The sequence below is a fragment of the Pseudoliparis swirei genome, chromosome 17, assembly GCF_029220125.1.
Source record: "Pseudoliparis swirei isolate HS2019 ecotype Mariana Trench chromosome 17, NWPU_hadal_v1, whole genome shotgun sequence".
In the NCBI taxonomy this organism is placed as follows: domain Eukaryota; kingdom Metazoa; phylum Chordata; class Actinopteri; order Perciformes; family Liparidae; genus Pseudoliparis; species Pseudoliparis swirei.
Window position 1 is genome coordinate 1,389,086 of NC_079404.1, and position 14,580 is coordinate 1,403,665.

Sequence of the window (14,580 nt, forward strand, 5' to 3'; positions counted from 1 at the left end):
GTCTAGCGTGACGGTTACCGTGACGACGCCTCACCTGGATGTCGTCCAAGTTGACGATGGCTCCGGTGATGTTGGACAGCAGGTTGACGAACTCTTCCTGGTTCTCTCGGACCACGTCGGGGATCTCGTTGAACACGATCTTGACCCTCTGGTCGTCCCGCAGGATGTAGATGTTGACGTTGGCGGTCGTGCTGTGACCCACGAAGTCGCACGCCAGGATCTCCAGCTGGAAGTAGCCGGGGCTGTAGGCGGTGAAGAGGTCGTACGTCCGGATCACCCCGTCCGTCAGACCTGTGGACACGAAGGGATAGAATGACCCGAGGAACCGTCCCCATCTGGACATCGCGAACACGAACGAGAAGAACCTTCTGCAGGAAGCAGACGCACGACCGCAGGAAGTGAGGGACTCTGAACGAGATTCTACCTGATTCAACGTATTCTAACACCGACCGTGTGGCGAGAGGCGACCGCCTGCGATCGCCTGTGTAAAGCTCACCGATGATGAAGATGCTGCCGACGTCTTCGCTGCCGTTGCTCTGGGACAGGAAGTAGCGGATGGTCACGACGTGGTACTGCACCACGCTGTTGTTGCCCACGTCGCCGTCCAGAGCCACCACCCTGATGAGCTCGGAGCCCACCTTGGCGTTCGCTGCAACTCCTGAAAGCAGATGATGATGATGATGATGAAGGTGACGGTGGCTCTACACAGACCAGCAGACACATTCGGGACCAGGACCAGGACCAGGACCAGGACCAGGACCGGGACCGGGACCGGGAGGCAGACTACCTGCAGTGTACTCCGCCTTAATGAAGCGGGGTTTCTGGTCATTGATGTCTTCCAGTTCAATGCGGACCTCCAGCAGGCTGGGGTCACTGGCAGGGTCCAGGGCTTTGGCCCGCGCCGACCTCTGACCCCTGGAGAGAGTCCAGCTCCTGTTGCTGGAGGCCTTGACGATGATCGAGTAGACCGGGACCTCCTCGCGGTCCAGATCCTTCAGCAACTTCAGCTCTCCATCGATACCCAAGCCGAAGTTTCCGTCCATGTTTCCTCCTGCAGGAAGAGAAGGAAAGAGTTCCGTCACCTGAAGGAGGAGGAGCTACACACCTCCTCATGACTCTTAGAGGAGGAGCCACACACCTCCTCATGACTCTTGAAAGAGGAGGACCCACACAGCCTCATGACTCCTGAAGGAGGAGGAGCTACACACCTCCTCATGACTCCTGAAGGAGGAGGAGCCACACACTGACGCTCCTCACCTGCAATGAAGTAGTAGACGATGGCGTTGGCGCCCTCGTCCGCGTCCACTGCGCTGGTGACGTTCCCCACCGCGGTACCGGGCCGGGAGTGCTCCGGTACCGCCATCCTCTGGTAAGGCAAGCTGCCGCGCTGAGAGACACACACACACACACACACACACACACACACACACACACACACACACACACACACACACACACACACACACACACACACACACACACACACACACACACACACACACACACACACAGGCAACACGTTGGCGAGCCGTGACCTTCAGCTCGGGTAGAGGACGTTCCCTCAGAGCTTCACACTCACCGGCGGTTTAAGGAAGACGGGTTCATTGTCGTCGATGTCCAACAGCGCCACCTGCAGGGGCTGAGTGGTCTCATAAGGGACCGGCTGGCCCATGTCATGGGCCACGATGACGAGCTGAGAGCCAGAACAGACATGAGACACACACACACACACACACACAAAAACACAGACACAAAAACACAGACACACACACACACACACACACACTCACACAGAAAACAAAAAACACAGACACAAAAACACACGCACACACACACACACACACACAAAACAAAAAACACACCCCAAAACACACAAACACACAAACCCAAAAACACACATACACAGACACAAAAACACACACGCACACACACACAAACACACACACCAAAAAACCCCACACAGACCCACCCAAAAACACACACATACACACTAAAAACACACTCACACACACACACTCACGCTGTGCAGGGCCTGTTTCTCCCGGTCCAGCTTCACGGTGGTGGTGATGACTCCAGAGATGGCGTCCATGTGGAAGTTCTCCCAGTCCCGGTTGCCCGCGCCCGTCTGCAGGAAGCCGTAGCGGACCTCTCCGTTCACGCCCTCGTCGGAGTCCGTGGCGTACGCCTCGTACACCGGCAGGCCGGGCGGCTGCTCCTGCGGGGAGGAGGAGCTCCGTCAGCGGGCCGAGCCCCGGACCCCCGTGAGAGCTGTGGAGCGGACCCGCTCCGCCTGTGAGGTCGTGTCAGTGCCCTCCCCTCTCGGCGCCGCCGAGACCTCAGGTACCTCAGAGATGTGGATGATGGTTCCGTTGGCCGGCCGGACGAACAGCGGGCGGTTGTCGTTGACGTCGATGACGGTGACCACGAGGTGGGCGGTGCTCCACAGGGGGGGCCGGCCCTGGTCCGTGGCCACCAGCGTCAGGTTGAAGTGCTCCGAGGAGCGGTCACCAGAACCTGAGAGGTCAGGAGGTCAGGGGGTCAGGAGGTTCTGAAGGCCATGTTCTAGGTGCCGTGTTCTAGGTGCCGTGTTCTAGGTGCCGTCTTCTAGGTGCCATCTTCTAGTTGCCATCTTCTAGTTGCCATGTTCTAGGTGCCATCTTCTAGGTGCCGTGTTCTAGTTGCCATGTTCTAGGTGCCATGTTCTAGTTGCCATCTTCTAGTTGCCATGTTCTAGGTGCCGTGTTCTAGGTGCCATCTTCTAGGTGCCGTGTTCTAGTTGCCATCTTCTAGGTGCCATGTTCTAGTTGCCATCTTCTAGTTGCCATGTTCTAGGTGCCGTCTTCTAGGTGCCATGTTCTAGTTGCCATCTTCTAGTTGCCATGTTCTAGGTGCCATGTTCTAGGTGCCGTGTTCTAGGTGCCATGTTCTAGGTGCCGTGTTCTAGGTGCCATCTTCTAGGTGCCATGTTCTAGGTGCCGTGTTCTAGGTGCCGTGTTCTAGGTGCCATCTTCTAGTTGCCATCTTCTAGTTGCCGTGTTCTAGGTGCCATGTTCTAGTTGCGATGTTCTAGGTGCCGTGTTCTAGTTGCCATGTACTAGGTGCCATGTTCTAGTTGCCATCTTCTAGTTGCCATGTTCTAGGTGCCATGTTCTAGGTGCCGTGTTCTAGTTGCCATCTTCTAGTTGCCATGTTCTAGGTGCCATGTTCTAGGTGCCGTGTTCTAGGTGCCATCTTCTAGGTGCCATGTTCTAGGTGCCGTGTTCTAGGTGCCATCTTCTAGGTGCCATGTTCTAGGTGCCGTGTTCTAGGTGCCATCTTCTAGTTGCCATCTTCTAGTTGCCGTGTTCTAGGTGCCATGTTCTAGTTGCGATGTTCTAGGTGCCATGTTCTAGTTGCCATCTTCTAGGTGCCATGTTCTAGGTGCCGTGTTCTAGGTGCCATGTTATAGTTGCCATGTTATAGTTGCCATCTTCTAGTTGCCATGTTCTAGTTGCCATCTTCTAGGTGCCATGTTCTAGTTGCCATCTTCTAGGTGCCGTGTTCTAGGTGCCATGTTATAGTTGCCATCTTCCAGTTGCCATGTTCTAGGTGCCATGTTCTAGGTGCCATGTTCTAGTTGCCATGTTCTAGGTGCCATGTTCTAGTTGCCATCTTCTAGTTGCCATGTTCTAGTTGCCATCTTCTAGGTGCCATGTTCTAGGTGCCATCTTCTAGGTGCCGTGTTCTGGTTGCCATCTCTAGTTGCCATGTTCTAGTTGCCATCTCTAGGTGCCATGTTCTAGGTGCCATCTTCTAGTTGCCATGTTCTAGTTGCCATCTTCTAGGTGCCATGTTCTAGGTGCCATCTTCTAGGTGCCATCTTCTGGTTGCCATCTTCTAGTTGCCATGTTCTAGTTGCCATCTTCTAGTTGCCATGTTCTAGGTGCCGTGTTCTAGTTGCCATGTTCTAGTTGCCATCTTCTAGTTGCCATGTTCTAGTTGCCATCTTCTAGGTGCCATGTTCTAGTTGCCATGTTCTAGTTGCCATGTTCTAGGTGCCATGTTCTAGGTGCCATGTTCTAGCTGCCATGTTCTAGTTGCCATGTTCTAGCTGCCATCTTCTAGGTGCCATGTTCTAGCTGCCATGTTCTAGTTGCCATGTTCTAGTTGCCATCTTCTAGGTGCCATGTTCTAGTTGCCATGTTCTAGTTGCCGTGTTCTAGGTGCCATGTTCTAGTTGCCATCTTCTAGTTGCCATGTTCTAGTTGCCATCTTCTAGGTGCCATGTTCTAGGTGCCATGTTCTAGTTGCCATGTTCTAGGTGCCATGTTCTAGTTGCCATGTTCTAGTTGCCATCTTCTAGTTGCCATGTTCTAGGTGCCATCTTCTAGTTGCCATGTTCTAGTTGCCATCTTCTAGTTGCCATGTTCTAGGTGCCATGTTCTAGGTGCCATGTTCTAGTTGCCATCTTCTAGTTGCCATGTTCTAGGTGCCATGTTCTAGTTGCCATGTTCTAGGTGCCATCTTCTAGTTGCCATGTTCTAGGTACCATCTTCTAGTTGCCATGTTCTAGTTGCCATGTTCTAGGTTCCATCTTCTAGGTGCCATGTTCTAGTTGCCATGTTCTAGTTGCCATGTTCTAGGTGCCATGTTCTAGGTGCCATGTTCTAGTTGCCATGTTCTAGGTGCCATCTTCTAGTTGCCGTGTTCTAGGCGCCATGTTCTAGTTGCCATGTTCTAGGTGCCATGTTCTAGGTGCCATGTTCTAGTTGCCATGTTCTAGGTGCCATGTTCTAGTTGCCATGTTCTAGTTGCCATCTTCTAGTTGCCATGTTCTAGGCACCATGTTCTAGGTTCCATCTTCTAGGTGCCATGTTCTAGTTGCCATGTTCTAGTTGCCATGTTCTAGGCACCATGTTCTAGTTGCCATCTTCTAGTTGCCATGTTCTAGTTGCCATCTTCTAGGTGCCATGTTCTAGTTGCCGTGTTCTAGGTGCCATGTTCTAGTTGCCATGTTCTAGGTGCCATGTTCTAGTTGCCATCTTCTAGTTGCCATGTTCTAGGTGCCATGTTCTAGTTGCCATCTTCTAGTTGCCATGTTCTAGGTGCAATGTTCTAGTTGCCATCTTCTAGTTGCCATGTTCTAGGTGCCATGTTCTAGTTGCCATGTTCTAGGTGCCATGTTCTAGTTGCCATGTTCTAGTTGCCATCTTCTAGTTGCCATGTTCTAGGTGCCATCTTCTAGTTGCCATGTTCTAGTTGCCATCTTCTAGTTGCCATGTTCTAGGTGCCATGTTCTAGGTGCCATGTTCTAGTTGCCATCTTCTAGTTGCCATGTTCTAGGTGCCATGTTCTAGTTGCCATGTTCTAGGTGCCATCTTCTAGTTGCCATGTTCTAGGTACCATCTTCTAGTTGCCATGTTCTAGTTGCCATGTTCTAGGTTCCATCTTCTAGGTGCCATGTTCTAGTTGCCATGTTCTAGTTGCCATGTTCTAGGCGCCATGTTCTAGGTGCCATGTTCTAGTTGCCATGTTCTAGGTGCCATCTTCTAGTTGCCGTGTTCTAGGCGCCATGTTCTAGTTGCCATGTTCTAGGTGCCATGTTCTAGGTGCCATGTTCTAGTTGCCATGTTCTAGGTGCCATGTTCTAGTTGCCATGTTCTAGTTGCCATCTTCTAGTTGCCATGTTCTAGGCACCATGTTCTAGGTTCCATCTTCTAGGTGCCATGTTCTAGTTGCCATGTTCTAGTTGCCATGTTCTAGGCACCATGTTCTAGTTGCCATCTTCTAGGCACCATGTTCTAGTTGCCATGTTCTAGGCACCATGTTCTAGGTTCCATCTTCTAGGTGCCATGTTCTAGTTGCCATGTTCTAGGTGCCATCTTCTAGGTGCCATGTTCTAGTTGCCATCTTCTAGGTGCCATCTTCTAGTTGCCATGTTCTAGGTGCCATGTTCTAGGCACCATGTTCTAGGTGCCATGTTCTAGGTGCCATGCTCTAGGCGCCATGTTCTAGGCGCCATGTTCTAGATGCCATGTTCTAGGTGCCATCTTCTAGTTGCCATCTTCTAGGTGCCGTGTTCTAGTTGCCATGTTCTAGGTGCCATGTTCTAGGCGCCATGTTCTAGTTGCCATGTTCTAGTTGCCATCTTCTAGGTGCCGTGTTCTAGGTGCCATCTTCTGGTTGCCATCTTCTAGTTGCCATGTTCTAGGTGCCATGTTCTAGTTGCCATGTTCTAGGTGCCGTGTTCTAGGTGCCGTGTTCTAGGTGCCATGTTCTAGTTGCCATCTTCTAGTTGCCATGTTCTAGGTGCCGTGTTCTAGGTGCCGTGTTCTAGTTGCCATGTTCTAGGTGCCATGTTCTAGTTGCCATCTTCTAGGTGCCATGTTCTAGTTGCCATCTTCTAGTTGCCATGTTCTAGGTGCCATGTTCTAGTTGCCATGTTCTAGGTGCCATGTTCTAGGTGCCATGTTCTAGTTGCCATCTTCTAGTTGCCATGTTCTAGTTGCCATCTTCTAGGTGCCATGTTCTAGTTGCCGTGTTCTAGGTGCCATGTTCTAGTTGCCATGTTCTAGGTGCCATGTTCTAGTTGCCATCTTCTAGTTGCCATGTTCTAGGTGCCATGTTCTAGTTGCCATCTTCTAGTTGCCATGTTCTAGGTGCCATGTTCTAGTTGCCATCTTCTAGTTGCCATGTTCTAGGTGCCATGTTCTAGTTGCCATGTTCTAGGTGCCATGTTCTAGTTGCCATGTTCTAGTTGCCATCTTCTAGTTGCCATGTTCTAGTTGCCATCTTCTAGTTGCCATGTTGTAGTTGCCATCTTCTAGTTGCCATGTTCTAGGTGCCATGTTCTAGGTGCCATGTTCTAGTTGCCATGTTCTAGGTGCCATGTTCTAGTTGCCATGTTCTAGGTGCCATCTTCTAGTTGCCATGTTCTAGGTGCCATCTTCTAGTTGCAATGTTCTAGTTGCCATGTTCTAGATTCCATCTTCTAGGTGCCATGTTCTAGTTGCCATGTTCTAGTTGCCATGTTCTAGGTGCCATGTTCTAGTTGCCATGTTCTAGGCGCCATATTCTAGGTGCCATGTTCTAGGCGCCATGTTCTAGGCGCCATGTTCTAGATGCCATGTTCTAGGTGCCATCTTCTAGTTGCCATGTTCTAGGTGCCATGTTCTAGGTGCCATGTTCTAGTTGCCATGTTCTAGGTGCCATGTTCTAGTTGCCATCTTCTAGTTGCCATGTTCTAGTTGCCATGTTCTAGTTGCCATGTTCTAGGTTCCATCTTCTAGGTGCCATGTTCTAGTTGCCATGTTCTAGGTGCCATCTTCTAGGTGCCATGTTCTAGTTGCCATGTTCTAGCTGCCATGTTCTAGGTGCCATGTTCTAGTTGCCATCTTCTAGATGCCATGTTCTAGGTGCCATGTTCTAGGCGCCATCTTCTAGTTGCCATGTTCTAGGTGCCATGTTCTAGTTGCCATCTTCTAGTTGCCATGTTCTAGTTGCCATCTTCTAGGTGCCATGTTCTAGGTGCCATGTTCTAGTTGCCATGTTCTAGGTGCCATGTTCTAGTTGCCATCTTCCAGTTGCCATGTTCTAGGTGCCATGTTCTAGTTGCCATCTTCTAGTTGCCATGTTCTATGTGCCATGTTCTAGGTGTCATGTTCTAGGTGCCATGTTCTAGTTGCCATCTTCTAGTTGCCATGTTCTAGGTGCCATGTTCTAGTTGCCATGTTCTAGGTGCCATCTTCTAGTTGCCATGTTCTAGTTGCCATGTTCTAGATTCCATCTTCTAGGTGCCATGTTCTAGTTGCCATGTTCTAGTTGCCATGTTCTAGGCGCCATGTTCTAGGTGCCATGTTCTAGTTGCCATGTTCTAGGTGCCATCTTCTAGTTGCCGTGTTCTAGGCGCCATGTTCTAGTTGCCATGTTCTAGGCGCCATATTCTAGATGCCATGTTCTAGGCGCCATGATCTAGATGCCATCTTCTAGGTGCCATGTTCTAGGTGCCATGTTCTAGGCGCCATGTTCTAGGTGCCATGTTCTAGGTGCCATGTTCTAGGTGCCATGTTCTAGGTCTCTACCTGGATGGAGTCCTCCCGCCGGTTGTTGGAGCTCCCTCCGGGGTTGTCTCGGGCCACAGCGGTGAGCGTGTAGTGGTCCTTGGTCTCCCGGTCCAGAGGAGACAGGATGTAGATCTCTCCCTGGCAAAGAGGAGAGGAGGGATTAGGAAGGAGGCTCCTGGAGGTCAAACATAAAGGTCACTGCCTTCAGGGGGTCCACCTGGCTCTGGTCTACAGGGTGAGGGTCAGGGGGTCCACCTGGCTCTGGTCTACAGGGTGAGGGTCAGGGGGTCCACCTGGCTCTGGTCTACAGGATGAGGGTCAGGGGGTCCACCTGGCTCTGGTCTACAGGGTGAGGGTCAGGGGGTCCACCTGGCTCTGGTCTACAGGCTGAGGGTCAGGGGGTCCACCTGGCTCTGGTCTACAGGATGAGGGTCAGGGGGTCCACCTGGCTCTGGTCTACAGGCTGAGGGTCAGGGGGTCCACCTGGCTCTGGTCTACAGGCTGAGGGTCAGGGGGTCCACCTGGCTCTGGTCTACAGGGTGAGGGTCAGGGGGTCCACCTGGCTCTGGTCTACAGGCTGAGGGTCAGGGGTCCACCTGGCTCTGGTCTACAGGGTGAGGGTCAGGGGGTCCACCTGGCTCTGGTCTACAGGGTGAGGGTCAGGGGGTCCACCTGGCTCTGGTCTACAGGCTGAGGGTCAGGGGGTCCACCTGGCTCTGGTCTACAGGCTGAGGGTCAGGGGGTCCACCTGGTTCTGGTCTACAGGCTGAGGGTCAGGGGGTCCACCTGGCTCTGGTCTACAGGGTGAGGGTCAGGGGGTCCACCTGGCTCTGGTCTACAGGGTGAGGGTCAGGGGGTCCACCTGGCTCTGGTCTACAGGCTGAGGGTCAGGGGGTCCACCTGGCTCTGGTCTACAGGCTGAGGGTCAGGGGGTCCACCTGGTTCTGGTCTACAGGGTGAGGGTCAGGGGGTCCACCTGGCTCTGGTCTACAGGCTGAGGGTCAGGGGGTCCACCTGGCTCTGGTCTACAGGCTGAGGGTCAGAGGCACCACCTGGTTCTGGTCTACAGGGTGAGGGTCAGGGGGTCCACCTGGCTCTGGTCTACAGGGTGAGGGTCAGGGGGTCCACCTGGTTCTGGTCTACAGGGTGAGGGTCAGGGGGTCCACCTGGCTCTGGTCTACAGGGTGAGGGTCAGGGGGTCCACCTGGTTCTGGTCTACAGGGTGAGGGTCTGGGGGACCCCTCTGAGGGGGTCCAGGTGAACTCACAGTGGATGGCTTGATGCCAAACTTGCCCTCCCCGTCCACCAGGCTGTACTCCAGGACCGCGAAGAGGCCCGAGTCGGCGTCGGTGGCCTTGACCCGGACGATGGTGGTGCCCAGGTCCACGTTCTCGAACACGGGCTCCTGCACACAGGGAGACACGCAACTCAAATGAACGACATGTCAGTGAATGTCACATGAACAAAGGGTCAGAAATAATAAAACAAGTAGATCCAGAGTGTCATATGAACTGGACAGGTGTGAGCAACTGATCAGCCTCCATGTGGTCATCGGTGGTATTACACCTGTAAGATGTGAGCTGTGGTTCAAAATAACATGTAAATAACAGGTAAAGTAGAAACTTAAAAATACAATGTGGATACTTCCTTTTGAAATGTGTTAAAAGCACTCCTTGGTGCTGGTGGATGCAGAGTGTTTCTTATTGTTCAGCACCTTATGGGTACTTTAGGGCGGCTGTAGCTCAGTGGGGTCAGGGGGTCGTCCTGCAACCCCAAGGTTGTCGGTTCGATCCCGGCTCTCCCCATTAGTTGTTGCAAGTCGAAGTGTCCTTGAGCAAGGCACTGAACCCCCAGTTGCTTCCCGGGCGCATCACTGCAGCCCACTGCTCCTTAATAACTAAGGATGGGTTAAATGCAGAGAACTAATTTCCCCTTGGGGATTAATAAAAGTATATGTCTTATCTTATCTTTATGGGTTGGGTACCTTATGGGTTCAGCACCTTATGGGTACTTTATGGGTTCAGTACCTTATGGGTTCAGCACCTTATGGGTACTTTATGGGTTCAGTACCTTATGGGTTCAGCACCTTATGGGTACTTTATGGGTTCAGCACCTTATGGGTTCAGTACCTGGTATGAGGGTTGCAGGAACACGGGGTTGTTGTCATTTACGTCCACTATCTGCAGATAAACTGGCAGCTCAGCTATTCTGGGAGGACTCCCGTAGTCCTGGGCCCGGATCGTGAAGTTCAGCCACTGCACCTGCTCGAAGTCCACCGTCTGGTTGGCTACGATCTTACCTGAGACACACATGGGGGTACTGTGAGGACCTGAGCCACACATGGGGGTCCGGTGAGGACCTGAGGCATTGGTCACATGGGGGTCCGGTGAGGACCTGAGGCATTGGTCACATGGGGGTACAGTGAGGACCTGAGGCGTTGGTCACATGGGGGTACGGTGAGGACCTGAGGCATTGGTCACATGGGGGTCCGGTGAGGACCTGTGGCATTGGTCACCCATAGGTACAGTGAGGACCTGAGGCATTGGTCACATGGGGGTCCGGTGAGGACCTGAGGCATTGGTCACATGGGGGTACAGTGAGGACCTGAGGCATTGGTCACATGGGGGTACGGTGAGGACCTGAGGCATTGGTCACATGGGGGTCCGGTGAGGACCTGTGGCATTGGTCACATGGGGGTCCAGTGAGGACCTGAGGCATTGGTCACATGGGGGTCCAGTGAGGACCTGAGGCATTGGTCACATGGGGGTACAGTGAGGACCTGAGGCATTGGTCACATGGGGGTCCGGTGAGGACCTGAGGCATTGGTCACATGGGGGTACAGTGAGGACCTGAGGCATTGGTCACATGGGGGTACGGTGAGGACCTGAGGCATTGGTCACATGGGGGTACGGTGAGGACCTGAGGCATTGGTCACATGGGGGTACGGTGAGGACCTGAGGCATTGGTCACATGGGGGTACAGTGAGGACCTGAGGCGTTGGTCACATGGGGGTACGGTGAGGACCTGAGGCATTGGTCACATGGGGGTCCAGTGAGGACCTGAGGCATTGGTCACATGGGGGTACGGTGAGGACCTGAGGCATTGGTCACATGGGGGTACGGTGAGGACCTGAGGCATTGGTCACATGGGGGTACGGTGAGGACCTGAGGCATTGGTCACATGGAGGTACAGTGAGGACCTGAGGCATTGGTCACATGGGGTCCAGTGAGGACCTGAGGCATTGGTCACATGGGGTCCAGTGAGGACCTGAGGCATTGGTCACATGGGGGTACAGTGAGGACCTGAGGCATTGGTCACATGGGGGTCCAGTGAGGACCTGAGGTATTGGTCACATGGGGGTCCAGTGAGGACCTGAGGCATTGGTCACATGGGGGTACAGTGAGGACCTGAGGCATTGGTCACATGGGGGTCCAGTGAGGACCTGAGGCATTGGTCACATGGGGGTACTGTGAGGACCTGAGGCATTGGTCACATGGGGGTACGGTGAGGACCTGAGGCATTGGTCACATGGGGGTACGGTGAGGACCTGAGGCATTGGTCACATGGGGGTCCGGTGAGGACCTGAGGCATTGGTCACATGTGGGTACAGTGAGGACCTGAGGCATTGGTCACATGGGGGTCCGGTGAGGACCTGAGGCATTGGTCACATGGGGGTACAGTGAGGACCTGAGGCATTGGTCACATGGGGGTACGGTGAGGACCTGAGGCATTGGTCACATGGGGGTACGGTGAGGACCCGAGGCATTGGTCACATGGGGGTCCGGTGAGGACCCGAGGCATTGGTCACATGGGGGTACAGTGAGGACCTGAGGCATTGGTCACATGGGGGTCCGGTGAGGAGTCTTCCGTTGGAGTCGAGACTCGGAGGACAAAGACATAGGAGTCTTCCGTTGGAGTCGAGACTCGGAGGACAAAGACATAGGAGTCTTCCGTTGGAGTCGAGACTCGGAGGACAAAGACATAGGAGTCTTCCGTTGGAGTCGAGACTCGGAGGACAAAGACATAGGAGTCTTCCGTTGGAGTCTTCGGGGGTGGCTGAGTATTTCCCCATTTTTTGAATATGTGTGTCTTTTCCATACCCAGCGTATCTCTACTGTAGTTACTATAGGACTCGCTCATTCATGTACCGGAACCCTCCTCTGTTATCCTTCCTACCCGTTCTACTCACACCCAGCACCTGGTCACAGGAGGCCTCTGGAACTGTCAGTCAGCCAACCGCAAGGCCGACTTCATCTCTGGCTTTGCTGTGGAGCAGTCGCTTGACTTCCTGGCTCTCACTGAGACCTGGATCACAGCAGACAACACGTCTACCCCGGCTGCTCTCTCCTCTGCCTTCTCCTTTAGCCACACACCCAGACCCTCTGGTCAGGGTGGAGGTACAGGTTTACTCATCTCACCCACATGGTGTTTCTGTCCCTACCCGCTTCCACTCTTTATCCCACTGACTTTTGAGTTTCATGCGGTGACCGTTACTCATCCGGTCCAACTTCACATTGTTGTTCTCTACCGTCCCCTGGTTCTTTGGGAGATTTCTTGAACGAGCTAGACGTCCTCCTATCGAACTTCGCGGAACACGGCCCCCCGCTCATCCTTCTGGGTGACTTTAACATCCAGACAGAGAAGTCATGTGATCTCTTACTCTTATTGTCTTCCTTTAACCTCTCACTCAGTCCCTCCCCTCCTACTCACAAAGCCGGCTACCACCTTGACTACATTTTCACAAGAAACTGCTCTACCTCTAACCTCACTGTGACTCCTCTCCATGTCTCTGACCACTTCTTCATCTCTTACTCTCTCGCTCTCTGGTACTGACAACCCACCCATATCTACAGACTCTGCACCTGTACGCCGCAACATTCGCACCCTCTGTCCCTCCTCTCTTGCCTCCTCTGTCCTATCTGCTCTCCCCTCAACTGACTGCTTCTCACTCATGCATCCTAACTCTGCCGCAGACACTCTCCTCTCTTCATCTCTTGATTCTCTTTGTCCTTTTAAGACACGACTGGTTCGGAAATCCTCTCCGGCTCCGTGGTTGTCGGACTCGGTGCGCGCCGAGAGAGCCACCCTGTAGCGCGGAAAGAAAATGGCGAATCGAATCAAGCGGAAGACTTGCTCTTCTATCAATCTCTCCTCTCCTCCTTCTCTTCCTCTATCTCTGCAGCCAAAAGCTCGTTCTACCTGACCAAAATTCAGTCTTCCTTCTCTAACCCCAAAGAACTCTTCTCTATCTTTTTCAACCTCCTTGATCCCGCCTGTCGTCCTCCTCCTTCCACCCTTTTGTCGAGCCACTTTGTCGACTACTTTACAAACAAGATAGACGACATACGCTCCTCCTTTACAAATCCATCTTCTATCACCTCACCAACACTAACTTCTTCATCCCCTCTTCCTCTTTCACCCCTTGTCTCCCAATCAAGTTCTTAGCTTGGTGACCTCCGCCCGACCGACCACCTGCGCCTTGACCCCGTCCTGTCTCCCATTCTCCAGGCTATTGCTCCTGACCTTCTGACCTTCCTCACCCATCTTATTAACAGCTCCTCTCAACTGGCTGTTTCTAACTCTCTGAAGGAGGCGAGAGTCAACCCTCTCCTGAAGAAACCCACGCCGACCCGTCTGAAGTCAGCAACTACAGACCGGTCTCTCTTCTTCCTTTCTCCAAAACTCTGGAGCGAGCTATCTTGAGCCAAGTGTCCTCCTATCTCCACAGTAACAACCTTCTTGACCTCACCAGTCTGGATTCAAGGCGGCCACTCGACAGAGTCGGCCCTCCTTGCTGTCTCTGAGCAGCTTCACACTGCTAGAGCAGCCTCTCTCCTCTGTCCTTATCCTTCTCGACCTTTCTGCAGCATTTGACACCGTGAACCACCAGATCCTGATCTCTTCTCTTCAGGACCTGGGGATCTCAGGCACTGCACTCGCTCTTTCTCTTCCTACCTTAAAGACCGCACCTACCGGGTAACTTGGAGAGGATCTGTGTCTGATCCTTGTCCTCTCACTACTGGGGTTCCTCAAGGCTCCGTCCTGGGTCCCTCCTCTTCTCTCTGTACACAAATTCTCTCGGCTCTGTCATTCGTCGCATGGCTTCTCCTACCATAGCTATGCTGATGACACCCAACTGATCTTCTCGTTTCCACCATCCGAAACACGGGTGGCGGCACGAATCTCTGCCTGTCTGACTGACATCTCTCAGTGGATGTCTGCTCACCACCTGAAGATCAACCCTGACAAGACTGAGCTACTATTCCTTCCAGGAAAGGCTCCCCACCCACGACCTGACTATCACCTTCAACAGCTCTGTGTTGGCCCCTACCCGGACTGCCAGGAACCTCGGGTGACACTCGACAGTCAACTCTCCTGACGGCCAACATCGCTGACGACGCTTCCTGTAGGTACATGCTGCACAACATCAGGAGAATACGTCCTCTTCTTACTCAGAAGGCGGCAGGTTCTGATCCAGGCTCTGGTCATTTCACGCGACTACTGCAACTCCCTCCTGGCTGGTCTACCTGCTAAGGCC

General features: G+C 53.0%; 1 protein-coding gene across 1 annotated transcript in view; it reads right to left on the reverse strand.

Moving 5' to 3' along the window:
• cdh23 (cadherin-related 23) overlaps nucleotides 1–14,580 on the reverse strand; it is a 62,709-nt gene that overhangs the window by 6,430 nt on the left and 41,699 nt on the right. Inside the window, exons 17-27 of the mRNA XM_056436190.1 lie at nucleotides 10,172–10,341; nucleotides 9,310–9,447; nucleotides 8,061–8,180; nucleotides 7,875–7,908; nucleotides 2,345–2,514; nucleotides 2,021–2,215; nucleotides 1,580–1,693; nucleotides 1,258–1,387; nucleotides 788–1,051; nucleotides 497–658; nucleotides 35–291 (exon numbers count right to left, since the gene is read on the reverse strand). Of these exons, the coding sequence (XP_056292165.1) occupies nucleotides 35–291; nucleotides 497–658; nucleotides 788–1,051; nucleotides 1,258–1,387; nucleotides 1,580–1,693; nucleotides 2,021–2,215; nucleotides 2,345–2,514; nucleotides 7,875–7,908; nucleotides 8,061–8,180; nucleotides 9,310–9,447; nucleotides 10,172–10,341 (1,754 nt within the window). The remainder of the gene's footprint in view (nucleotides 1–34; nucleotides 292–496; nucleotides 659–787; nucleotides 1,052–1,257; nucleotides 1,388–1,579; nucleotides 1,694–2,020; nucleotides 2,216–2,344; nucleotides 2,515–7,874; nucleotides 7,909–8,060; nucleotides 8,181–9,309; nucleotides 9,448–10,171; nucleotides 10,342–14,580) is intronic.